General features: G+C 40.9%; 1 protein-coding gene across 4 annotated transcripts in view; it reads right to left on the minus strand.

The window, feature by feature from the left end:
* The window catches only part of BNC2 (basonuclin zinc finger protein 2), a 466,221-nt gene that overhangs the window by 20,596 nt on the left and 418,814 nt on the right, over nucleotides 1-26,811 (minus strand). For all 4 annotated transcript variants that reach the window (XM_070480546.1, XM_070480545.1, XM_070480549.1 and 1 more), the window contains one exon: nucleotides 4,812-6,781. In XM_070480546.1, coding sequence (XP_070336647.1) covers nucleotides 4,812-6,781 — 1,970 coding nt within the window. The remainder of the gene's footprint in view (nucleotides 1-4,811; nucleotides 6,782-26,811) is intronic.

Consider the following 26,811-nt stretch of genomic DNA (forward strand, 5'->3'; position numbering starts at 1 on the left):
AAATGAAAAAGCTGATGCCTTAAAGTGTTCTCTTCTCATACTTGGAGAAGATTAACACACTGTTTGACAGCTAATTGTATTAGGGCAAATACACTAATGGTTATCTTAAATTGGTGCTAAGTGGCTCATTTCTTGGCGGTATTGCCTGGTGAAATCATATGCACTTATTGAAAATCTCTCTTTGGAAACTTACAGAGAACTTTTCTAAGCACAGAATGATGGGAAAAATGGATGTCGCTGCTGGGAAGGTGATAGCAGGAGGCAGGTAGCATGTTTTCGCATCTTCACCTCTGCTGTTAATGTATGCAGTGACTCGTCAGAGGTAGCTTATGTTAATTTATTCCTGCACACCTGTACAGGGCTGGAAGTCAGGTAATCAAACTAGCAAAAACTATACATCTCTGCTTTTTAGCTACAGCTACCCAGAGGCCTATATAGGAACAAATTTAGTTCTGGAGACATCAGCAGGTTTTAATAAACCAAATACAGATGTCTTACTTCATACAAATCAAGAAGTTTACATGTTTAAATCTGGACGGATTTAAGTAGCAATCAAAGAGAAGGTTTCCACTTGGCACCAATGGTTGCCTCATATTTATTTATAAATCACCCTAAGCAAATATTATTTTGTTTCTAAATTTATTCATGGGGCTGAATCACCTTTCCTACACCTTGAAGATCAAACATAATGCTTACCTTTCTGATAAAATTCAAGACAAACTGTAGCAATGAGTGGCCACTATTCTCAGAGGGAAGAGAGGAACAAAGACAGTAAAATGCATGTTAAGATGAAAAACAAACAGATTAAATATTTCTTTCTATGCAGACCATCTAGTTTCTGTGGACAAAGTCTTCATTATAGTTGAGGGAGTTTTAAAACAGCCAATCACTGAAACAGATATAAATAGATTTTTAACATACTAGCAAATGATAAGGAATCCAGCAGAAGAGGACACAGGGGTTTTTATTTTTTCAAATAAAAAACAAATGTAATTTATAAATGGGATTCCCTAATACACAGATGATCCATGGCCACTCAGCCCTCCTGGGGATCAAAATACCAGACAGAGGATGAGAAATGACCAAAGAAAGCCAGGGCCAACCAATTCTATGATACTCTTCAAGAAAATGTCCTTAATGAATACTGTAGGTTCTAGCCCAGTTAGAATTCTTCCCAGGGAGTATTTTCATAGGTATACTTCAAAACCTAGTGTCAGCTTTGCTGTTCCCTAACAGAAGAGCATCTTAGCAGAAAAATCAAGGGACAAACAAGAAAGAAGTACAGGTGTCTAGTGACTGTTGGGTGTAACACTACGCACTCCTATCAGTATTCACTTAAGTATCAGCCATCGCCTTATAGTTCTGTGGTTCTTTACAGGGAAAGTAATTTACATTGTGCTTCTAAAACTCAGAATAAAAATTACCCTGACAGCCACCTAGTGAGTGACCAGACGAATTGGAGTTTGTGCACATTAGCTTGCTGTGTGTCATTAGTATGGAATGGCCCTCCTTGCTTTCAAATTTATTAAACTCACACTCATTCACAAACGCATAGAAAGGACACTTCTGATACTTAGAATCTTCAGCCCTCACAAACCTTGCTTGTGCCCCACTGTCTCTCTCATGTCCCTTTTGGCGACTTCACACAAAGAATATTGTTTTCAAAAAGCCTTCAATCTGATCTTACAAACCTAGAAAGATGCTAAGCAAAGACTTGGACAACTCTGCTAACTAGCTGCCAAATGTAACACACAGCATTTACCATCTTTCTACTTCCATCCTGCTGACTGCTTGTCTGAGACCAAACATACAACTCCCTCAAATACAACCATCTTGGAAGAAGCCGAGGAAGACCTGCTTCTCACTCCTGTAAGGTGTTCTAAGCCCAAAGACAAGAAGGCTGCTTTCATAAATAGAAGGAAGAGGGTTTATTCTGTTAGTTTTATCATAGGTAAACCCCTTGCATACTTCGACCCCAACTCAAAATGCCTTCTAATGCTGTTTGCACAAGGAAGATGTTGAAGGGTCCAGGATGGATGAATTGAGACTCTGGGGAGAGGAGAGAAATGGACACAAGGACAGCAGGATTAAAGACAAAGGAGGATTTCTGTTTGGGAAGGTGTGTTGGCTCAGAGAAAGGTAAGAAAACTTAACCTAGCTTCATAGTAAATTGAAGAGGGAAAAAGCGGGGACATAAAATTCCTGGAGTTCTTGTGACTGAAACAGTAAAAGTGCAGAGACAAGGGAAGAGAAGTCTACTGGGTAGATTTGAGATGCGAGGCAGAGGCTTTGTGAATAAGGAGATCAAATTACAGGTCAACATTCGTTGATGACAATGAAACAGGGGTATAATTATAATACGGTTATGTTTCCTGAGATGCAGAAGAGGATGGTATTCAATGGCATCCCTGCTTTTCCTTATTTGGTGGTAGCCATGCTCACATATTAACTCAAGTCACAGGCTCAACAAGGATGAACACACTTCTTATTTAAAAAAAGTTGAAGTATCAAAGTTTCTGCTAAGTGTTTAAAAGATTTGAGGACTCTTGAAAAGCGAAGTTTCAAGTGAGAATCAGAAGACTTTCTTGTATAGTACTTTTTTTTCCAATTTGCTTTTTATTGTGTGTGACAAAATTTGAGAATTAAAAAGATTTGGCGTGACATGCTATTTCACCCATATGAAATGTAATCACCTGTCTTCTGGGGTTTGCAATCTCTTGGGAGACTGAACATACGTGGGAGAATATCTGTATTGTGCTTCCCACCTGGAATATCCTATATCCTAGTTATGCTGGGCAGTGGTCTCAACTTGTATATGGATGGTCACCCATGGAACGCTCAATCCTTAGAAAAAATTAGAGACTGAAATATTCTGCTGCTATCAGTAAATGTTTTTCCTCAGACAAACCACCCTCTCCACAGTACTTCCTTACAGTGGGGCATAAAAACAGCGCTTGTGTTTTCTAGTGGCTTGATGTAAATGAAAGCACCAAGCTTTGGGTGTTGTAGCCTTTGGTCCCAGAGCCATTTATTTGAGTGTTATGACTTGCAGTATTTTCAGCAAACCAACTAAAACTGTGATAGGAATTCATGCAAATAAGCTTAAATTTTGGCTTGTCTTCAAACACTCCATTTCCATAAATATTTTATGCAGTTTTTCATGAGTCTTTTATTTTTGTTAAAAAAAAAATCCAATGCATTAACCTCATTATCACAAGTGCACTATTTCAAATGTAAAAGAATGAATATTACTTACAAACGTGGGGGGGATGGATATCGTACTATATTTTATTATTCAAAGTCTAGCTATCTTAACTGCTGTATTTTGGGACTGTCAATGATAACTTGGAACTGAAAAAAACTCTGTGACCATAAAACATTTTTACAGAACAAGGTAAATGGAGTTGGGGGGAGGGAATTTTTTAAGATAGATTTCTCTTCAGAGCATGTTTTGAATTGTATGAAGAAAGCCACTGAATTTTTTCTCAGAGATTTTGCTTTTCATGCATTGGGTCCCTTGTATTTTAGTAGAAAGGAAAAAGTATTTTCTTCTTTTATTTTTAAGAAGACTGAACTTTTAAATATGGAAAAAAACATTCCAGAGGCAGATCACTACTTTTCAGTGTACTTCTATTATATGTTACTTTATCAAACAACTCTACCCATCAGGGAAACACTAGCATTTGGGTGGTAGCTATTTGGGAACTTCCTAGTTAATACTGTTTCTTCTACATATATTGATTTTTACCATGTAAAAAATTTTCTCCAGATACATTATTAAAAGACAATGTAAAACCAAAAACTGCATTTGTATATGGGATGAACTAATTGTGTGACTCTAGTTAGGCTGGTGTATAATACTCTGCTCATAAGCTTATCTCCACAAGAGGAGGACAACTTTGTTACTCCACCAGTGACCACCTTAACACATTCCTTTTATATTACATTTTCTTTAAGATTGAAAAAGAACACTGTAGGTTTAGGACCAGCTGCTTCTGTTTAAGCCCAACTGTTTCAGAGCCACAGCTACATACCTAAGGTGTGATGTCATCTGAAGGCTGGACATAATATATTCTAACTGATCCTCAAAGTATATGCATGCCTCCCCTTCTATGCATAATTCCCATGACAGACTATATTTTAGAGATGGGCTCAAAGACATTGTGAAGTTGAAGTAACCCACAATCGTCATAACATTTCCCCGTATCAACAATTACTTTGGTCCCCTTTTCTTCCGATGTATCTACAACTCTTAAAGAATTCATGGATACACTAAATACTCATGTAAGAACGATAACATTTCTGGTTATACCTACGCAGATGCAGGCTGTCTCGATGTCCTGGACCTATGGTTCTTTCCATCCGTAAATTTCTGTTTCTATATTGGATAAATACGTGTGTATGAAGATAATATATTGATTTAATTATAAAGCCACAAGGCAAAGCAGAAATATATATAACGGAAGCTGCAGCTTCTAAGTGAAGGTTCATGGGAAAGCAGGGAACTGTGTACACAGTTAACTTATTCACACCCAGATGCATGGAAACACACATACACACACACACAGCACAGAGAAAAATGGCGTGCATTACTGAGTAAGATGGCGTATGATTCTGCATGCTTAATCAGAACAAGCACCGACTGCAACAATCCTTCACGAGCATGGCAGCCTGGGGGTCACGCGGTCACTGTGGACAATCCTTACAGTGCATCGAAAACATCTAAGTTGGATTTTTTTTTAATGTATCAAGTCCACCATGACTGGCACCCTCCACCCCCCAGCAGGAGCAGCCAATGGAGATTTACTGACCTGTCTCTGCTTCGGCGAGAGGGGAAGGCAGCATTGCAGCCGGCCACCGTGCAGACATGCATCTCTTTCAAGTGAACGTTTCTGTAGTGAAGCTTCACGCTGTAGGAGCTTTTGAAACTCTTCTTGCACACATAACAGATTTTAGGGTCTGGGCTAGAACACAGGTCCCCTTCTGGGGAGAACTTCTGAGGGCTGCCGTAATTCAGGGACGATGTAAAACTCTCGTGCAGGGCTGCCATGCTGGCACCCCCGCCGTTGTACAGTCCGTACTGGCTCATGTAAAACATGTCGTAAGTGGGATCTGTAAACTCCTCCTTCACCTTGATGACATCCTGGTGAGAGGGCTCACTGTGGTTCTCGTCCGGCCTCTCACTGTTCATCAGGACTTTCTCGCTCACTTCACTGTGCATATGCTCATCCCCCTCCATGGATTCCTCACCGAGTTTGGGCTCCGAAGACTCAGACTCATTCTCATAGTCCCGCTCAGGTTCTTGGTCCTCAGAAGTCATGCTGTCAGCCCTTCTTATTTCTGTCCTTGAAATGCACCGGGTCCTGCTATGCTTAGAAAAGTCCTTCACAGACATGCCCGGACTCATCTCCTCCTGGGAGTGGCAGTGATTGTCATGGCTCCCATCATTGACCACAGGCCCGCTGTCATTGGGGTCGTCATCTTCATCATCAAACTCATCGGCGGTATCGATAATTTCCTTCTCGATCTTCACAGGCATGCTGGACTTCCTGGGCTTCTTCTTGGGCGCCAGGTCGGCACTGGGCTCATGAGTGGCCATCATCACTACTGGCGCTGCTGGCTCAGAGGGGGGTGGGGGGTGCTGCTCTATGGTACCACTGGTTGGGATGATGGGACTGGTCGGGAGGGAGGTCGGAGGACTCACCATTTCCCCTGGAGTGAGTAAACTTCTATAAAATGGAGGAACTGGTTGGACAGTCTTTAGCCCAGAGAACACCAGCTGGCTAGGGAGAGGGTTCTGTAAGACGGGGTCTAGTGGGGGAGTGGTAAAACCCATTGGGGGCCGGCCAGGGCTTGTGAGTGTGAGATTGGATTTTGTACTTGCTATGACGGGGGTGGCAGCCCCGGACGTGGCCCGGATTAAATCTTTGTCTCGGTTATTCCTTAGCATAGGCATGTGAAGGCGAGGGTTAGGGTTCGCACTGTGGCGGTTACGGCTGCGAAGGGAGCTAAAGACCATATTGCAGCCTTCAATGGTGCACCGATGTTTGATCTTCAGGTGAACCGCGTTATAATGGATTTTGAGAGTACCTTTGTCATAGAACGTCTTCCCACACGCGTTACAGAACACTCTTCCCTTCCGGGAGGCTGACCCCATCCTTCTCATCCTGTGGATCCGGAATGAGCTCTTCGGGTGTTCAGTTTTGGACAGGTCACTGACTGGGGCGGAATTCTGAATGGGGGACACGCAGGCTGGCTCGGTTTTGGGCTCCACGTTAGTGATGCTGGTCAGGGCATTTCTGTTGGGTGTTTGATCGTTCTTGTAGGGCGTGGGGGAGACTTCAGACTCACTGCTCTCATTATATTCATTCTGGGTCGAAAGGCTGGGCTCCCTCAGCCTCAGTCCTGGTTGCTCTAATAGCAGCCCGTTTGGAGGCAATCCTAGCAGCGGGGCTGAGACCGGGTTTATGTACTGGAATGGCAGCAGGAAGGCGAGGCTGTTGGGGATGTTTTCGAAGTGATGAATGCTGGAAGGGTTGCTGTTCTCTAGATGGGCGAGGAGGCTGGGACTCCTGGTGCGATTATTGCTCTCAATGAAAGTTCTGATGTCTGAGTCTGTCTTTGAAGACGGTACAGCTACGGCCTGCCCTTCCTTCTCCTGAATCGCCATCAGCTCCACGATGGATTTGGTTTCTCCGAACCGCAGAAACTGCTGAAGGGTGATGATTTCCTCTTCTCGAGACATGATGGCCCAGCGGTCAAGCACCTTGCCAGCAGCATCCTGGAGGCCACACCAAAGAAACGACAAAGACAAACACAGAAACTTATTGATTGTGCATAATTATTCAGTGCAGCTGAAGGTGCTCTGTCTGCTCCTGGAACACCGCGAGCAAGAGCAGAAAACCGCATGCAAGCTCTGTTAATACAAGTTGATCCATAAAGCAAACTTTTCTGCCATGCAAATGCAGTCATTAGAGTCACAGTTAGAGAAACAGATTGAGTTTAATAATGTCAAAGCAAACAAAACGTAGACCACTCTGGGGGCTCTGTGATCTAAAATGCCTATGCTACTGCTACTTGTAACAACAATGGTCTGTAGACTATGCAAGTATTTAGCATAGATTAGTACAAGACGTGAACTCTTGCTGTGCAATCCAGTGTATGCAAAAACAAAACAAAACGTGGTACCTTAATCTTTATCAAATAGTGACACCACAGGAAGGAATTAGGTACATTTTTCAAATTTTATTTCATTAACACAATCAGACATGACACTGGATTCAATGATGAAACTTCCTTTAAATAGGAGCTATTATCTGAATTTCTAAATCACGAAGATGAATGAAGTAGCATCACCCCCATATTCACATTGCTATATTTCTCCCTTTTTAAGTGGCTGAATTTTAGTGTCACGTTACAGTAGGCAATTTCGTAAGGTAGAGTAAGGAAACACAGTAATTGTACTTTTTCTGAAAATTGGTTGTAATTCTATGATTCAAAGTTTGAGTTAAGAGTATTTGACTTTTTATGATCTTGTTATAAATGACAGTTATAGATATTCAGAAAGTAAACATGTGATGGATTTAGATAGAATAAATGTGTAAAAATATTGTCTCTTAACATCCTGCTCTGATAGTAGAGTGTGTCCACAGAGAATACACATCAGTAATCACCAGACTATGTGTTGTTAAATATACATTAAAAAGCATTTCACACTTTCATTTTTGCTAGTAAGTATGAGATATGCCTGGAGGTAGGACTTAAAAATCCTGCAATGTAATGTCAGGCAATCCATTTCAGTATGGATTGAGAGAAACCTATTCAAACACTTAAATAATGACTCCATCATCTACTAGGGCACAGCTCCTTCCCACCAGGACAGAACACTCGGCAACCCTCTGTGAACAGCACTTGTTCCAACCCCTGAAAGTCAATTTATGAAGCACAAAATCGTCTTATAAATACAAGACAAGAGCCTTATTAATTACAAAGAGGAAAATCATAACATTATAAGGGAGAAACCTAGCAGACACCACCTTAACCAACTTGCCTAAATGAAGGATCATCATGGACCTTGTGATCTATATACTGAGAAGGACACACTGTGGTTTCTGTGGCATGCTTGCCAAAAAAAATGCATACCTCAATCTAATTATGAAAAAACATCAGATAAACCAAAATTAAAAGGTGTTCTGCAAAACAGCCGCAAGTATTCTTCCAAATGTAAATGTCGGGAAAGATTTTTTAAAAAGTCAAAGACCAAAGATTGGTTAGAGATTAGAGGAGACCAAGACAAGACAAATGAACTTAAGATTCTAGGGATCCTAGACCAGAAAAAGAACATTTGTGGGAATACCGGTAAAATTTCAGGAAAGTCTCTTGATTAGTGAACAGCATGGTATCAATCCTAATTTCTCGGTTTTAACAACTGTACTATGCATATGTAAGATGTTACATCAGGGCAAACAGGATAAAGGGAACTGTACTATTTTTGCAAGAGAGAATTCTCTCTCATAGACAGTTCTACTCAGCCCTGTGATGTGAAATTCTCTCTGGACCACAACTGTATGGTCTGAATCACATCACCTAATTTGATATTAAGGTGATACTAGTCATTTATTTAAATTACTTAAAAAAGAAGCTCTAATAGTTATAAGCCATTCCTTATAAGGCTCATTTCTGGCATTCTATCCTTTTATATGTGTGTTAGAGTCTAGTACTACCTGACCTGTCTCTTGAGAAATCTGTATGCAGATCAGGAAGCAATAGTTAGAACTGGACATGGAAAAACAGACTGCTTCCAAATTGGGCAAAGAGTATGTCAAGCCTGTATATTGTCACCCTGCTTATTTAACTTATATGCAGAGTACATCATGGGAAACGCTGGGCTGGAGGAAGCACAAGCTGGAATCAAGAGTGCTGGGAGAAATATCAATAACCTCAGATATGCAGATGACACCACCCTTGTGGCAGAAAGTGAAGAACTAAAGAGCCTCTTGATCAAAGTGAAAGAGGACAGTAAAAAAGTTGGCTTAAAGCTCAACATTCAGAAAACTAAGATCATGGCATCTGGTTCCATCACTACATGGCAAATAGATGGGGAAACGAAATAGAGACTATTTTTGGGGGGCTCCAAAATCACTGCAGATGGTGACTTCAGCCATGAAATTAAAAGAAGCTTGCTCCTTGGAAGAAAAGTTATGACCAACCTAGACAGCATATTAAAAAGCATAGACATTACTTTGCAAAGAAAGGTCCAGCTAGTCAAAGCTATGGTTTTTCCAGTAGTCAGGTATGGATGCGAGAGTTGAACTATAAAGAAAGCTGAGCACCGAAGAATTGATGCCTTTGAACTGTGGTGTTGGAGAAGACTTTTGAGAGACCCTTGAAACAGCATGGAGGTCCAACCAGTCCATCCTAAAGGAAATCAGTCCTAAATGTTCACTGGAAGGACTGATGCTGAAGCTGAACTCCAGTATTTTGGCCACCTGATGCGAAAAGCTGACTCATCTGAAAATACCCTGATGCTGGGAAAAATTGGAAGATGCAAGGAAAAGGGGACAACAGAGGATGAGATGGTTGGATGGCATCACTGACTCAATGGATATGAGTTTGGGTAAACTCCGGGAGTTGGTGATGGACAGGGAGGCCTGGCGTGCTGCAGTCCTTGGGGTGGCAAAGAGTCGGACACGACTGAGGGACTGAGGAACTGAACTGAACTACATAAACTGGCAAATACGGATGTCCCTCCCTCATTTGCAGGAGAAACTAGCCTTCAGACTAAACATTCTCATGCAGTTCTCTGTTCACAATAGTCATACCATGATATGTCGACACAGTGACTGACTGGATAATCCCGGAGTTGTGAAGTAGCTGCTTTTTAAAAAGTATCACTTGTAGCAATGGTCTCCCTTACATCCTTTTTTGGGACAGAGAAGTAGAGGAGACTGTTGGCATTGTAAATAAGCAGAGAAATAAATTGTGATTTTACAGAGATTATCTCATTTGAGTCTTATAATAGCTTCCAGAGCTCAGCAAATGTTTAACAGATGAGATACCAGAGGTATGACTGCTTAAGGTTGCGAAGATGCTAACCGGGGTCCAGGATTTGAATCTAGAAATTCTGACTCCAGGTTCACTGAACTGGCCATGAGGCCATTTCGAAGAAGACAATGGCAACCCACTCCAGTATGCTTGCCTGGAAAATCCCATGGACGGAGGAGCCTGGTGGGCTGCAGTCCATGGAGTTGAGAAGAGTCAGACATGACTGAGTGGTTTCACTTTCACTTTTCACTTCCATGCATTGGAGAAGGAAATGGCAGCCCACTCCACTGTTCTTGCCTGGAGAATCCCAGGGACAGTGGAACCTGGTACGCTGCCGTCCATGGGGTCACACAGACTCGGACACAACTTACGCAAGTTAGCAGCAGCAGCAGCATGAGGCCATTTCCCAGGTGGGCACGCTGAATCTGTGATAACAAGGAGCAAGACCTCTCCTGAACAAGGCTGGCCTCCAGATCACTGTCATGTCCTCTTCTGCAGCATTTTTCCTTTACTATCAAATCCATTTTCTTGATTATTCTTTTTATGAAAGCGTTCACTGTGGAAACTCAATCTGAATGGTGCACAGCCATTTTTACCTCAGGTTCTTCCCAGGTAGCCTGCACCTAAATCTGCATGTTGATACTGGAGTTACAGAGTTGGCAGCCCCTGATATTACAATAGGCCTCAGAAACCACAGCAACTGATCAAATGCACCTGAGGCATCTCCTTTCCGTCACCCTTCTGTCTTCCCTCCCCTAACAGTACACAGCAGTCCCATACGGTTTCTCTTTTCTCCTGGCCTGCCGCGAATGCCTGCTGCTATTTCTAAATCTACTGCCTTTCAGATTCCTTTTTAGTCCTGAGTGGCTGTCTCCACTGAAATGGAGACTGCTATGTTAAACTACTTACTTCTGGTGGAAGAGGTCCAGGTAAGCAAGGTTTAGAACTTTGCTGGTTGCCTGAATGATAAAAGAGAAGCTTTATTTATCATGGTAACAGAAGCATCCATTTATATTTACCTAGAAGGACAACATAGTATCTTTGTAAACGAATGTGCCTGGGGAGAGGTCAAATATCTACATGACATACTCCAACTAGACTCCTCCTGACAGGGTACCCTCTGGATCCAGGCAATGTGAAGTTGTTTCCAAAGAAGCCATCATTCATCAAGACCATCTAAAGACCATCCCTTTCATAATTAGGAAACTGCAACAAGAAACAAAGTTGACTGTCTCATGTAATAGAATGGGTCTGAAAGCTCAATGCAAGGAATGAATATCAGCTTTAGCATATCCTTGGGTTAAAGTACTTGAAGGGAGTTAGAAATCATCAAAGGAAAACAAAGGAGGCCCAGGTTTTTTGCCTGGAGATCTTTGTGACAGAAGTAATCAGGATCTGGTGCAGTGATTCTTAAACCATGGCTTAAGACTCCTCTGTTAAGACTTTCCATGAGTGGCCTATATGCTATCAAAAAGAACCAGTCGGCAAGGAATTGAGAATAGCTATCTGGTAACTTTCAGGACAACGTGACACTGCTGTACAATGAAAGATATGGTCATTTCTTTTTAAATTAACTGATTTTTACTTTATTTAACTTAAGTATTGGCTCAAGATCAGCTGGGGGAAAACTGGTCCTTCCTCACAGATAGCTTGAGAAGTATAGATCTAAAACCTAGGCCTCCTTATCATGTCAAATGCACTTTACCAGGGTGATTGAGAGCCATAAAAAGAATTTGGTATTGTCACAAAATAAACAGTAATGGAAAAAATTCAGTCTGTTAGGCCACTATGAACATCCTGACCACTTCATACTGGGATGCTGGACTTGTGTATGAGTGAAAAGTCACATCAGAGTGAGTAACTGGATTTGTGTCCTTCCCATTCATGTTGTAGTTGGTGACTGAGTTACTTTAGGCTCTCCCATTTGTAACCAGAGCTCAGTGACCATTTCATTGGAAATTATTATTTACAAAATGAGGATGATAATACTTGTCCTGCTAAGTGAAATGCAAAGTATCAGGATAAATATTTTTTTAATTTTTGGCTGCACCATGCCAGTTTGTGGGATTCTAGTTCTATAACCAGGGATCAAACCCAGGTCCTTGGCAGTGAAAGCACGGAGTCCTAACCACTGGACCACCAGCGGAGTCCCTAGGATAAGTATTGATTTCCTATGATAATAATTAGCTATCCTATTAATTAGAAGATTTGTAACCAAATAATCCAGACTTATAAACCAGTTTTACTGGGTTCAGAAACAGTATAAAACACTTAAAATATTTACATCTAAACATTTTAAATGAAAAGATTTCCTTTTATATTCACTGAACTGGTACTTGTATCAGTTAGGAGAAATCTGGCACCCAGTTCAATATGGGTCCAGAGTGATTTTCTAAAATCTTTGTCGGTAGGATCAATGATCATGGTTTCAATGGTTTTATTTGAGCTCCTTTTTCATATCAAAACACCTTACATGATGCACAGTTTTAAAACCAAAGTCAAGTAAAATCAACTGTTCTTTCTTATGTGAGGGGAAGGGAGAATAGAGAAGGAAAGATATAAAGAGACCGGAGAGAGACCAGATAGAGACTTTGGGATCATTAGACTGTCAGCTGACCTTAAGCCCTGAGAATCTGCCTGAAGGCCAAGAATAAACCTGTTTGTGCTCATGGCAGGCCACGAGCATGCTAGAGCATAGAGGGAAACACTGCCTTTCCTTCCACACATGGAAATGAGACCAGACCACTAAGCGCAGCAAAGACCTAGGGCCTATTTGCTCTAGCAGTATTCACATTATGAAGAAAGCAGCAAACAGCTTAAAGACCAGCACAGAATAGCTTAATTTTCTATTCTATTTCATGAATTTCTGTCAAATTTAAGGCATAATTTAAAGGAAAAATCCAAAAACGATTAGCTAAAAACTAAAAACATTTCCCCTTTGATCTAACTTTAAAGCTTTTAATGAAATGCTATCCACCTAAAACAAAATGAGAGGTTTACGAGACATACTTTCTGATATCATGTCTAGATTTGCAAGCATAGTGTGCTATCTTAAGGTATTATTCCAACTGTATTGGCAATTTATTTTCATGACCAGTTTCCTATTGGGATTTTCTCTTCTTTCTGGGCTCGAGGAAGCACAAGCTGGAATCAAGATTGCCAGGAGAAATATCAATAACCTCAGATATGCAGATGACACCACCCTTATGACAGAAAGTGAAGAACTAAAGAGCCTCTTGATCAAAGTGAAAGAGGACAGTAAAAAAGTTGGCTTAAAGCTCAACATTCAGAAAACTAAGATCATGGCATCTGGTCCCATCACTTCATGGCAAAAAGATGGGGAAACAGCAGAAACAGTGGCTGACTTTATTTTTGGGGGCTCTAAAATCACTACAGATGGTGACTGCAGCCATGAAATTAAAAGACGCTTACTCCTTGGAAGGAAAGTTATGACCAATCTAGACAGCATATTAAAAAGCAGAGACATTACTTTGTCAACAAAGGTCTGTCCTGTCAAGGCTATGGTTTTTCCAGTGGTCATGTATGGATGTGAGAGTTGGACTATAAAGAAAGCTGAGCACTGAAGAATTGATGCTTTTGAACTGTGGTGTTGGAGAAGACTCTTGAGAGTCCCTTGGACTGCAAGGAGATCCAACCAGTCCATCCTAAAGGAGATCAGTCCTGAATGTTCATTGGAAGGACTGATGCTGAAGCTGAAACTCCAATACTTTGGCCACCTGATGTGAAGACCTGACTCATTTGAAAAGATGCTGATGCTGGGAAAGATTGGGGGCAGGAGGAGAAGGGGATGACAGAGGATGAGATGGTTGGATGGCACCACCAACTCAATGGACATGAGTTCGGGTAGATGAGTTGATGATGGACAGGGAGGCCTGCCGTGCTGCAGTTCATGGGGTCGCAAAGAGTCAGACATGACTGAGCGACTGAACTGAACTTCACTTCTTTCTCCTTCAGGATGAGTTCAGGTATTAAGGCAAGAGGAATGGACTTGGGTAGAAGGTAGACAAATGATCCCAAGCCAATCCAGTTTGGTACTCTATCAAGTAAAAATGAACTATTAATTATGAAGTTAAAAACTGATGAAACCATGCTATGCAAAGCTTGAAACATATATTTTGCCAGGTTTTCTTGATATTTAAGTCTTAATTAAACAAATAGTGGGAGATATACACAAAGGAGTACTACTGGGCAATGAAAAGGAATAAACTATTGATAGAAACATAACCTTAAGAATGAAAGAAGTCAGACCTAAAAGATAACAGATGTTACTATGCCAGTCAGAGGAATCATCCTTGAAAAGTAAGCCTACAAGAAGAGAAATGAGATCAGTAGCTGCCAGGGCCTGAGGGTGGAAGAAAGGACTGACTGTAAAAGACCAGTGGGAAAGTTAGGCAGTGATGGAAATGTTCTATATCCTAAGGCTGTTGTATATATGACTATATAGGTTGCAGACTTAAAAACTCCTAGATTTTTTGGCATGTAAAGTATACCTCAATGAAGCTGACACAAAACATTAAACTATGAAAACTGCATGAACTCTCACACTCAGAACTCAACACTCACAACTTTCCCCATTTACATATAGACCATCTTCTTGTTCCCTGCATTCTGTTGTAACCAGAAAAACACATGTCCCCTCCTCCATTCTCTCCTATCTGTAGGGGGGTACACAACAATCCACTGATGTGGTGAGTAAACATGAGAATTTCTATTTTTTTAACCTAAAAAGACAAATGTGTTACATTTTTATATGTAAATTTACAATATATTACTAACTTAGAAACAGCTTCACACGCACTGGGGTGCACGCTCATGTATTTTGTGAAAAGGGTGTGTAGTCATAAAAAGTTTAGACTGCTTCACTACAGAGCCAATACTGACATGTGGCAGACACGGACCATGCGCACACGTCTTCACACACACTTTGGAAGATGTTAAGAGTGGTCTGTTAATTCACTGAAGCTCCCCTTCACCTGCCTTTGTGCTGGCCTCTTGGTTAGGTGGATGTGTATCAAGGAAGGGACCCAGAAATTAGGAAATATATCATTTAACTGGTAGGTCACCTCAGGGGGAAGTGGTGGGCTCAGACTATTATCTCAGATGTCATGAACAGGGCCATTCCCTTAACTTCATATGGGGGTGTGTGGGGGGTGCTGCAAATGAGAGTTCATGGATACCACCTGAGGGGTGGGTAGGGCTGCCTGTGAGGGCTGAAAGCACTACCTACAGCTTTACCAAAAAAAAAAAAAAAAAAGAAAGAAAATCTTATAGAATTTATAGAACTTTCAGTCCTCTTCTCTCCTTTTCACCTACAAGCTATCTGTTTTAGAACTCATGTGGGTCCATGTGTGACAAGCAGATATTTCAATTTTAAATTGTTCCTCTAAAGTCAAGTTACTTTTAAACTTCTCTTCAGCCAAAAAGCTTAACTGGTCCGGGTACTCTCCACATACATCAGAGCCACTTCCTCTCTTTTTGTTGAGGTGGGGGGGGGGGGGAGCTAATTATTTATTTATCTAATTTACATGACTTGGCAAGGGTTAAAATTTGTGTGTCTGTGTGCCTGCACATGTGTGTGTGTGTGTAAGCAAGCAAGAAGTGGGGCGGGGGGGAGGTGTGTGTGCAGGAGGGGGCAGATGAAGAAAAATGGTAAAACAATAACAAAAAATGCTTATTGAAAATAACAGATTCTGGGAAGCACTTGGGGAAATTTTGCAAGCAATATTGTGATAATTTTTGAGAAACACTTGAAATTATGTGGGGAAACAACTTGGCATGCTTATTTGTTTTAGCAAATTTACATTTAAACACATATTTCTGGGAGGGCACTGGCTGAGAAAGATGAACCACTACCATATACAGTATACACTGGAACAGTCTGCTTGTGTAAGTAAACAGAATTATACTCTTCTTTATTCACAGAGTTCTTTCAAGTGAGTGTGCTTTTCCAGTGTTTCAGGCTAATATTTCCAGGCCAGTTGAAACAACTGTAATATCTGTAGGCGGAGTGAGGCATGCTCATTTATACCATGATTGCACCAAATGGTTCAAATTAGACTTATCTGATAAGAAAAAAAATCAAATTCGTTTTGGGTAATAAAAACTACCCGATTTCCATCATCTGGAAATTTGGGTTTTGCAGAATTTCTCAAGAGCATCACTTTACCTTTTAAATACAATGTTGACCAGTCCATTCTTGCTTCTTCTGCCCCTCCCCAGGACAGAAGGGTTCCATGAGAAAGAATCAACAGGGTGTGGTACAGAAAGAAATGAAAACTTGCAAAGAAAAATAAAGAATGGACTTTGTTAACATTCATGCACATTTATCCCTTCTGGGAAACAAATATGCTTTCCTCATCAACCCAAGCCCATCGATGTCACGAAATGTGCGCACAGACATCAGAGCTATGTATATATTGGCTGGCTGTGATTACAGAAGCTGGTGCTAAATTCAGTATGAACAGATTATAAAGGACTTGTCTGAAGTGTCTTTCCAATTCCTCCTTTTTCCCCCAAAGGAGAAATGAACGCTATAGGAATATCTACCACTGGTTAGAATGACAGAGCTCTCAAAAAACTTTGCCTTAAAGAATTTTCTGTCAAGGTGAGACTCATTAGTCCTTGCTAACACAGGTCTGCTCTCTATAAATACAATTTGCACATTAGGGATTGACTTTAAAAGTTACTTATCACGTATATGTGCATGTATACAAACGTGTACCTGTACAGAGACTACCATTCTCAGGTACTGCACCAACCTCATTATAAATCAGTCTTATTATAGAATGAAAAATGCTCAATCATGAAGAATTGGTAGTATAGTAAGGAAAGGCATATCAAATTACTTGCAAAAAAAAAAAAAAAAAAGTACAGAATTAAGGAATTACTCTCCTTGGATGAAACTGGAAGCTTGAAGGAAATGGCCCCTGACTGCAGTTGGGAGCAGAAGGAAAAGACATGTTAATATTATGTGATTTTCAGGTATGGCTCTGGTAGATTTTTCAAGAGATAAATCCCTACCATTTCTGTTTCTGATCCATATTTGAAACTACTTTTCAGAGAAGAAGGTATCTTTTAGAAGAAGAAACAAATTATTGAGAAATTGAACAATACACTCTCCCAAAATGACCACCTCTCAAACCAGGAGGAATCGAAATGCCAAGGCATTAGTTTTAAATGGCTCTTCTGATTTTTTTTAAGTATGTTGTTTGACTTTTGATATAAAAATTTACTTTGTTATAGAATGTTCTTGATGATGGACCAGATTCACAGAGGACGATTGCTTTTCTCCTCAATAACTGTCTGTACAGCAATTTTATTCTAAAATCTGTGATTATGAGAGATCACTCTAGGGTTACAACATATTTAATCACAGAACTCCAGCTAAGCTCTGTTCAAGGCCTGTCAGGATTTCTTCCCTGTATCCAGGAATTTTAGCTTGTTTGCCTTTAAACCAGCTCCATGAATTTCTTCTGTTGGTTATTTGTTTGCAAATAAATAAAGCAAGTGCCTTGCTTTGCCATCTACAGAATTGTCACGAGGTGTAAATTACTTTCCACAATATCTAGAATTACACTTCAAAGAGTCTGAAGTTATTTTTCAAATTACCTAGCTCCACTGTAAATCAAATCTGAGAAACTTTTAAAGACACAATACATTTTAATAATTAACAATGGTATCTTAAGAATCATTTAAGTTTCGAAATAGGAAATCTCAAATCCAGCAGATCTTTATTCCTAGAAGATCAACCTTTAATATACAATCACCTGTGCATCTTTAAGCACAGAGTATCTAACTCTGAACTTAGAGGCTAAAAGAGAATTTGGATCTTAAAATTTCAAATTTTGGTTATGCTTAATATAACTTCCTCATCTTCAATGTCAGAGGAAAATAAAGAACATAAGCAAACGACACCTGAATTCTAGTCTTCGTTCTGCCAATGACCAGCTGTGTGACTGTGAAGGAACCAGTACCTAGTTTGGTTTTCGTACATGTAAGTAAGAATCCTGCTAAACTTTCCTGTTGGTGGTGGTTAGTCGCTATTGTGTCCAACTCTTTTGCAGCCCTATGGAGTGTAGCCCACCCGCTCCACTCTCCAAGGGACTTCCCTGAAGCAATACTAGAGTGGGTTGCCACCTCCTCCTTCAGGGAATCTTCCCGACCCAGGGATCAAACCTGGGTCTCCTACACTGGTGGACAGATTCTTCACCGAGACACCAGAGAAGCCCCACTAACTTTCTAAGCCTTACTAAAAAAAAGTCAAATTCCCTTATTTGACTATTTATACCTAGAATCTGGACACACAAGACATTTCAATCAAAATGTTTCCAATCTTAGGCTAAAATTTTTCCTTTCAACCAACTTGTGTATGTACAACTTATTTTCAGAACATATGCGTTTATGACTGAAAATATGCCACCATCTGAGTTACTGTATGGTTCCATAATCTGCATGCTTCCCTCGATGCTTTATCAGTAATGTGATTAGAGGTAGTAATTCTTCTGGATTACTTTTTACTCCTGGTCAGTTTAATGATCTGTTCAAGTGAAAACTTCGCTTCTATAGGGAAACTGCTCAGTAAGTTCCTTCGAAGCCCCATATCACTGTATCAATAGAGTGTGGAAATCCTGTAAAACATGAGGCTCAGCCATTCCAAAATAAATACATTATATCTCCATCTAGCTATATAAATAAATATCTGTAGTTCTCCTGTGATCTCTGGAGTTCTGAGAAACAGCAGTATCTGTATATGAGACTCTTGCCTCAATTAAACCTTTTAAATAGACACAAGTTACTCTTTTGGAGATGATCACCATGAGATGCTAGTGGGTAAGTCATTTTATGGTTCAGGACAGCAAAGGAACAGTTTGAAATCCTCAGAGAAAACACTAGAAATAGGAGGAAGGAGAAGGATGGGCCCTGCAAGTGGCCTTGTTTTCTTCTCCCCTCAGACATACAGATAAAACCCGAGTCCTTGGACAGCTATAAATCTGCTTGCCTGGAAATAAACACCACTCACTAGAGCCCGTGCTAGCATTTTTGCTTTGAGCTTTACATCTTCTAGTTTACCTTTCTTTCCATAACCGATGTTCTGCCACCAGGCTTGTAGAAAGCTTCCGTCTGCCCAGGGGTCTGTGCTGAGGTTTCATGTATCTAAACACAAACACCAGAGAGACCCTGGCATTTCCTGATGGGCTTTCCTATAATGTCTGATAAACAGCAAGTTCAGTTCAGTTCAGTCGCTCAGTCATGTCCAACTCTTTGCGACCCCATGAATCGCAGCATGCCAGGCCTCCCTGTCCTACACCAACTCCCGGAGTTTACTCAAACTCATGTCCATCGAGTCGATGATGCCATCCAGCCATCTCATCCTCTGTTGTCCCCTTCTCCTCCTGCCCCCAACCCCTGCATATTTGATAAACAGCAAAAATGGGTGCAAAAAAAATTTTTTTTTTCCCACGATGAGGGTGATTTTCCACATTAGGTAAGGGTCAAAACCTTGGAATGAATTCAAGGTCACAACCTTCAATCTTTGTATGAAGTTTGTCTGTACAACCAAGATCCTCAGTACTCATATCCCAGCTTCCAAAGCTTGAAAGGCTGATTCTAGTTCACATACTATATTTTGAATCGCTCCACAACTGAAGCTGATTGAACAACCCTAAGGAACTTTAACATATTCATTAGGATGTGGGGGAGCAGGGGGAGAAAGGAACTGAAGACTCACTAAGCAGTATTCCATACAACACGTGGAGGACAGAGTGTGTGATTGAACAGAGAGATGTATTGGGAGATTTAACTTTGTTCTTCTCTGGGTATAAGAATGGCAGTAGAACACAAAGATTAATTTCCTGCTTTAGCATTCATCAGGGAACAACACATTATTACTTGTAACACATACACGAGGCTGTTGATGGATATACTTTCCTTTGATTGCTCAGATTAAATGTGTTCCTATAAAAGGCACCCCCACACGTGTGTGTGTAATTATCAATCTACATATGTGTTATCAGTTTGCGTTTCTATGTATTTCTAAGCTATCAGTGTAGCTATTAGACATTTTCTTTGGCCACAAAACAGAGGTGATTGGGGGTCGGCGGCTGACGGAAATAGAAGATCAAAAAATGTAATCATCAGAGTAAATAATCAACATATGGTACTATAACACCAAACTCAGAATTCCAAAATAGAGGAGGGGGAAGCATGCATTACGGAGCACAAGGTAATAACTGTGTCTGCATGCCTTAATACCCTCTTGTCCCAGCAGCCCTGACTTTCGAAGCAGCCCACTTCTCCACATTAACGGCAGTCATTTGGAGAGCAGCAAACGTGCCATTAGAAGCACTTTTACAAGTGTATATTCATCCACCAATTAGCTTAATGTGGCCGCTTTCTGCATATTTTCTATCCAGGCTTGCACAAATCTTATTAATATTTCCCCCTAGCGCTTTGACAGATTACCTTGTCATTACGCATCCTGGAGCCTTTTAAACAATATGGGTAAACTACTGTTTGTGAGGTTAATGACAATTATCCCCTAATTACTGCATAAGTCACTCAGTCCACTTTATCTCATAGGCAGGGTTCTGCTCTGTGTATCTGCCATTGTGTCACCGTAAATGAATCTTGTATTGCTATGTTTATCTGCCACTGCCTTGTAAATTATACTGACAGAAGAATGAACAAATTACTGCATGTCATCACTTAAATACTGCCTCTGAAACTTGGAAAAAGAAAAAAAAAAGCAGCTTCAGCACAGAGCTTGAATTGTGATTTTAGCAGATCATTAGTAAAAACATATTTAATGTTTTCTGCTATATTTCAAGGCAGATGGCTTGGAATTTATAGTGAATTCATGACGACACTGGGGGTAAGTGGAAGGTGAAGAGCAGTGGAAGTAAAAGAAAAAAAAAAGGTGAAAACAGAAATAGAAATGCCAGCCCAACCTCCTGAATGCATTTCCTATCATTCTAACAGCTCATGTGGTACTCTTGAACTATCTTCCAAGATTTTTCAATTCCAAATCAAATTCCATGGGATAGGGATAAGCTACACTCTTCAGCTAGGATAATTTTTTTTTTGGTGTGGGGGGTTACTTATAATCAGTCCAGACATAAAACATGGAATCTGTGTAATTGAGAAGAGAGACTGTAATAAAGGCCACAGGCTAAGCCAATTTCATTGATGCATTTTTAAACATCATTAAACAGGTTCACAAATACTGCTTCCAAAGTTGCATTGGAAATTGTTTAACAATGATTACATCAGTGAAATTAGTTTAGTCCCCATTACTGCCTCAGGGTGACTGTATCTGCTCTAATTTACACAGAAAACAGGACAGTCTGAGTATCTTTAAATTTAAAAATGTAAGCCATATTGAGCCAACTACAAATAATTTGGAAGAATTTGTTTTTAACCAGAAATCTGTGATTCTGAAGATTACCAGGTGAACAAATGTTTGCATGAGAACGGGAAGAAACAGCTGTTTTCCTAAGATGACTGTCATTTAATGAGTGTCTTAAACATTGTGAAATGAGAAACATTCAAAATGCCTCCATTTAAATGACACCAGGGTGGCTGACAACTGGCAAGCTTAGGTGACAGAGCCATCTGAAGGATAGGTGTGTAGAAAGCTGGGTGTGTAGAAAGCTTGCATCAAATCTGTCTTATGAAAGCCACGAGTGTGTAAGGAGGGCCCACAGCACTGATGATAAAGCTATTTGGTGGAGGCACACACGCATGCACAGACAGTACCTTCTGGTGCATTCATTAAAAAGGGTGGAAAAAAAGGTTGCAGCAGAGAAAAAGGAAAACACGAAAGCCAGAGTTGATGGCCTGACCCAGGGGCCTCAGGGATCCCAGGCAAACCCCTAGGGGCTCCCTGCGATCCCCTAAAATTGATCTTAGTGTCCTGTGTTCGGTCAATGCAGCTTCAATCAAGCAAGTGCTGCAATCAAATATGAAAACGCCATACAAAGTTCTTTGCTTTTAGTGTGTTAAGCCAAAGTTAAGGGTTACATCAGTTAATAGTAGTTAAGACTGACATCACTGTGACAACCACTAAGGGATTAAATTTTTCCTGACCTTTTAAGAAAAAACAAACTAAGCTACCTATGGATACAGAACTGAGTAAACTAGATTTCTTTCAGTTTTTTTTTTTTTTTTGGAAAGTACATTTCTAAATCATTAATTTCCTTTTTAACACTGGATTTTCTTGCCTTTAAAAAAACAAAAAAAACCACATTGCTAATGGTACAGCCACCCTGCTTGGTTGGGGACGGGGGAGGCGGTGTGCACTTAGGGGAGATAAGCTCTTGGAGTCACCTTAGAGAAGAGGAGCACAAACCATATTTTCTTGAGTTTGTGAAGTCAATGATGGTTATAGAAAGGGAGACATGCTGGAGGGATCAATATAAATGCCCAAAGGTACCTGGGTGTAAGGTAACAGATGAAGACAGCTATTAAGAAAACAAATCGGATTTCCTTGCTCACTTTAATCCACTCTTTACAGACTTTCATCAAGTTTCCAAAAACTGAGACTCAGAATATTTCATTCCCCTTCCTGGCAAAACTTCAGGGGTTTCCTATTGTGCAGAGAATAAAAAATTCCCTTGCCTGGCATCTGAAATCCCTTCAGGTGCTAGTGGTAAAGAACCTGCCTGCCAATGCAGGAGACATAAGTGACACAGGTTCGATCCCTGGGTTGGGAAGATCCCCTGGAGGAGGCAATGGCAACCCACTCTAGTATTCTTGCCTGGAGAATCCCACGGACAGAGAAGCGCCTGGCAGGTTGCAGTCCATAGGGTCGCATAGTGTCGGACACAATTGAAGTGACTTAGCACAGACGCACAATATAAACCCAATCCACCCTTCCTACATCATCTCCTGCCAGGACCTCTGGACTCCAACTGCAAAGATCTTACCATAAATACCAAGCTCAGTAAAATCTCACCTGCTTCTGAACCCTCTGCTCCTGACACATTTCCACCCTTCAAGGTCCAACTGAAATTAACCTATGAGAGGTTTCCTATCCTATACCCTTTTCCTTCCTTCTCCCCACTCCCAGCAAGAAATACCTGCCCCTTCAGTGATCTACTTATATTTCTATGTCATGTGTATCTCTTTATCACAAGATTATTGTACTTTATATCCCAACTGCCAGGCTGAATCAATACTGAATGAATTCATTAGTATTATGAACGCAGGAGTTGGGAGGCAAATTAGAGGTCATCTAATGCCACTTTTTAAAGTTACAAAAGAGAAAATTAACAAGTATCTTGCCCAAGATCAGGAAGCCAGAGTGTGAGGAGCTGACTTGAGAGAATCTGTCCAGCTCCTCTGAGCCAGTCTGGTGGTTTTCTCACAAAGCTTCCCTTTTCTTTTCTGTTGGTGTGAGGACTCCTGACTCAGGACAGAGAACACCGACTGTACTGTACTTCCATGCGCTGGGTGTGAGTAGATTCCAGTCAACTGGGAGTCTCTTCAACCCCACACTAGCCCTACCTGGGAGCCATTTCCCCTGGACGCCCCTGCTGACCATCAAGAAGATGTCCAACGCAAATGTGAAGTCATTCCCTAAGACCACTGGTGCAGGGAGGTGGCTCCATTACCAGTGTGCTGGGGGTGAGAAAAAGTTACGCATGTCAGCTTTAGCCATATTAATATGCATATATTTTTTTTCTCTGAAAGTACCAGAAAATTATCTATTGCATTTGAAAATGCTTTTGGCAATGGCATTACATTCATGTTGGACATTTTCAGGATCAGTTTTAAATCCTGGCATACGAGGGACTAGAAGGCAAATGTAACAGTGTCCTATACATGGCTGATGTTATGTATTTGCCTACAGAGTGAAGACATGCATTAGTCAGTTTAATATTAGACACAGAAATGACAAACTACTACAGTTAGAGATGTGTCTGCATGCACATTCTTTTCTTCATTTTGTCTGCTGAAAATGACTATACTTATTAATTCCTGAATCCTCATCCACCTTCCCATCAATCCTGCCATCTTTCATCTCTAACCTGCATCTGCTTTATAAATTTTCTGAGAAAAATATTATGTCTGAGGGTTTCTTTAGGGATTCTGCGTCTAGACCCAGTGGCTCAAGAAAAACTGTTATCTGAATTCTGAAAACAAAACAAAATCTGAAATACACTAAGGCATAGAGGCAACTGAAAATGCTATTTTCAGGCTCTGAGTTGGCTTAAATAATACACAGTTGACCCATGAACAATGTGGGGTTATTATTGACCCTCTGAACAGTCAAAAATCAGCATATAGCTTATAGCTAGTCCTCCATATATGAGGTTTGATTCCTCTATCTGTGGCTCCATATCTGAAGATTCAACAAATTCTGGAACGTGTAGACTGTTGTATTTACTGATGAAAAATATCTGCGTGTAAGTGGGACCCACACAGTTCAAACCTGTGTTGTTCAAGGGTCAACTGTAGTCTCTGAGCTTGTCTTTCTCATATATGAAATGGGTAAAAATAGCTAGCTGCTAGGGCTCTGAGCCAACTCATTAGAAAAGACCCCGACGCCCAGAAAGATTCAAGACAAAAGGAGAAGGGGGCGGCAGAGGATGAGAAGGTTAGATAGCATCACCGACTCAATGGTCATGAATTTGAGCAAACTCTGGTAGATAGCGGACAACAGAGGAGCCTGGTGGGCTGGCGGTATCTGCAGTCGATGAGGTCGCAATACGTCGGACACGACCTAGCAACCGAACAACAACAAAGGGCTCTGAGGGTTACAGAAAAATAATAACGCCTACACTTTTTTGAGCACTTACAACGCACCAAACAGGCCTCTAGGTAACATACGTGCATTATGTTCATCTACACTCAAATGAGGTTTGAAGTACTATTACCAGACCCACTTTACAGATGGGGAAATTGAGGCACATAAAAGTTCATTAACTTGCATAAAGTCATAAAGCTAGCAATTTCTGGAGCTGGGATTCTAGTCAGTGATCTGAGTCTAGAAGTATACTGAAAGAGAAGGTACTCCTGTTTGCCACCCCCACGCAAGTCTCAGGGCCTGTTTTCTCTTCCCACTCTTCTCTGCAAACGGAAATCCAGGCTTGGATAACTTAGTTGTCCAGTCACATACCTGTCTCTTTATACCTATTCTCTCAAGCTTAGTGATGTCCCACATTACTTCCTAACTGAATTATTTTAACCATTTCTCATTCTTCCCATTTACTCTTTCCATCTCACTTATATTTGGCTACATTCTGATGTCAAGTTGCATTCCTTAAAGTACATCTCTGGTCACATTACAACTTTTCCCTCCACACTAAACTTCAACAGCTCCCCCTGCTAAATGACTTAAGCATAAATTCTTCATGCTAGTATTTAAGAACTGCCCTCATCTAGCTTTTAAGTCTTGCTTCTTTTGTGCACACTCTGTCACTGGAAACTGGACAAATCAACTATCAGCGCACACACTATCCTTTCTCACCACACCACATTTTTGTCTATACTGTCTTTCACTTGGAAGACTGGAATCAATTTTCTAGAGGCCCACTATCAGCCAAGGCCCTCTTTTCAAATATCACTTCTATCATAAATTCTATGATCTACCCAGAATTCCCATCTGCTTTTCATGTGATTTTTATTTTTACCACATTCCATTATATTGGTTACATGCAATTTCAGAAAACTAAGATCATGGCAATCGGTCTCATCACTTCATGGCAAATAGATGGGGGAAAATAAACGGAAACAGTGGCAGATTTTACTTTCTTGGGCTCTAAAAATCATTACAGATGGTGACCACAGCCATGAAATTAAAAGGTGCCTGCTCCTTGAGCGAAAAGTTATGACAAAGCTAGTGTCTGTGTGTCTTAGTTGCTCAGTTGTGTCCAACTCTTTGAGACCCATCAATTGTGGTCCACCAGACTCCTCTGTCCATGGGATTCTCCAGGCAAGAATACTGGAGCAGGCTGCCGTATTCTTTACTAGGGATCTTCCGACCCAGGGACTGAACCCAGGTCTCCTGCATTGCAGGCAGATTCTTTACTGTCTGAGCCACCAAGGACGCCCATGACAAACCTAGACAGTGTAGTAAAAAGCAGAGACATCACTTAGCTGACAAAGGTCCATATAGTTAAAGCTATGATTTTTCCAGTAGTTATGTATTGATGTGAGAGTTGAACCATAAAGAATGCTGAGCATTGAACAATTGATGCTTTTAAACTGTGGTGCTGGTGAAGACTCCTGAGAGTCCCTTGGACAGCAAGGAGATCAGTCAATCCTGAGGGAAATCAACCATGAATATTCAATGGAAGGACTGATGCTAAAGCTGAAGCTCCAATACTTTGGCCACCTGATGCAAAGAGCCAACTCACTGAAAAGACTCTGATGCTGGAAAAGACTGAGGGCAAGAGGAGAAGGGATGATAGAGGATAAGATGGTTGGATGGCATCAGTGACTCAAAGGACAGGAGTTTGAGCAAACTCCAGAAGAGAGTGAAGGACAGGGAAGCCTGGCATGCTGCAGTCCATGAGGTCACAAAGAGGTTGGATACGACTTTGTGACTGAATAACAGCTTGCAATGTAGCCAGGCCCGTGAGTAGAAAGGCTCCACAGTACTCATCTTTATATCCCTATAGCAACTAGGGTGGCGCCTCACACATTTTAAGCAAATGACTTTGGCTTTATACCGATTCATTTCTGTCAACAACTGATCACTTGTAATTTCTGTAAACCCACTATTTTCTTTAGATGGATGCTTAC

The sequence above is a fragment of the Odocoileus virginianus genome, chromosome 18 (assembly GCF_023699985.2).
Source record: "Odocoileus virginianus isolate 20LAN1187 ecotype Illinois chromosome 18, Ovbor_1.2, whole genome shotgun sequence".
Lineage (NCBI taxonomy): Eukaryota > Metazoa > Chordata > Mammalia > Artiodactyla > Cervidae > Odocoileus > Odocoileus virginianus.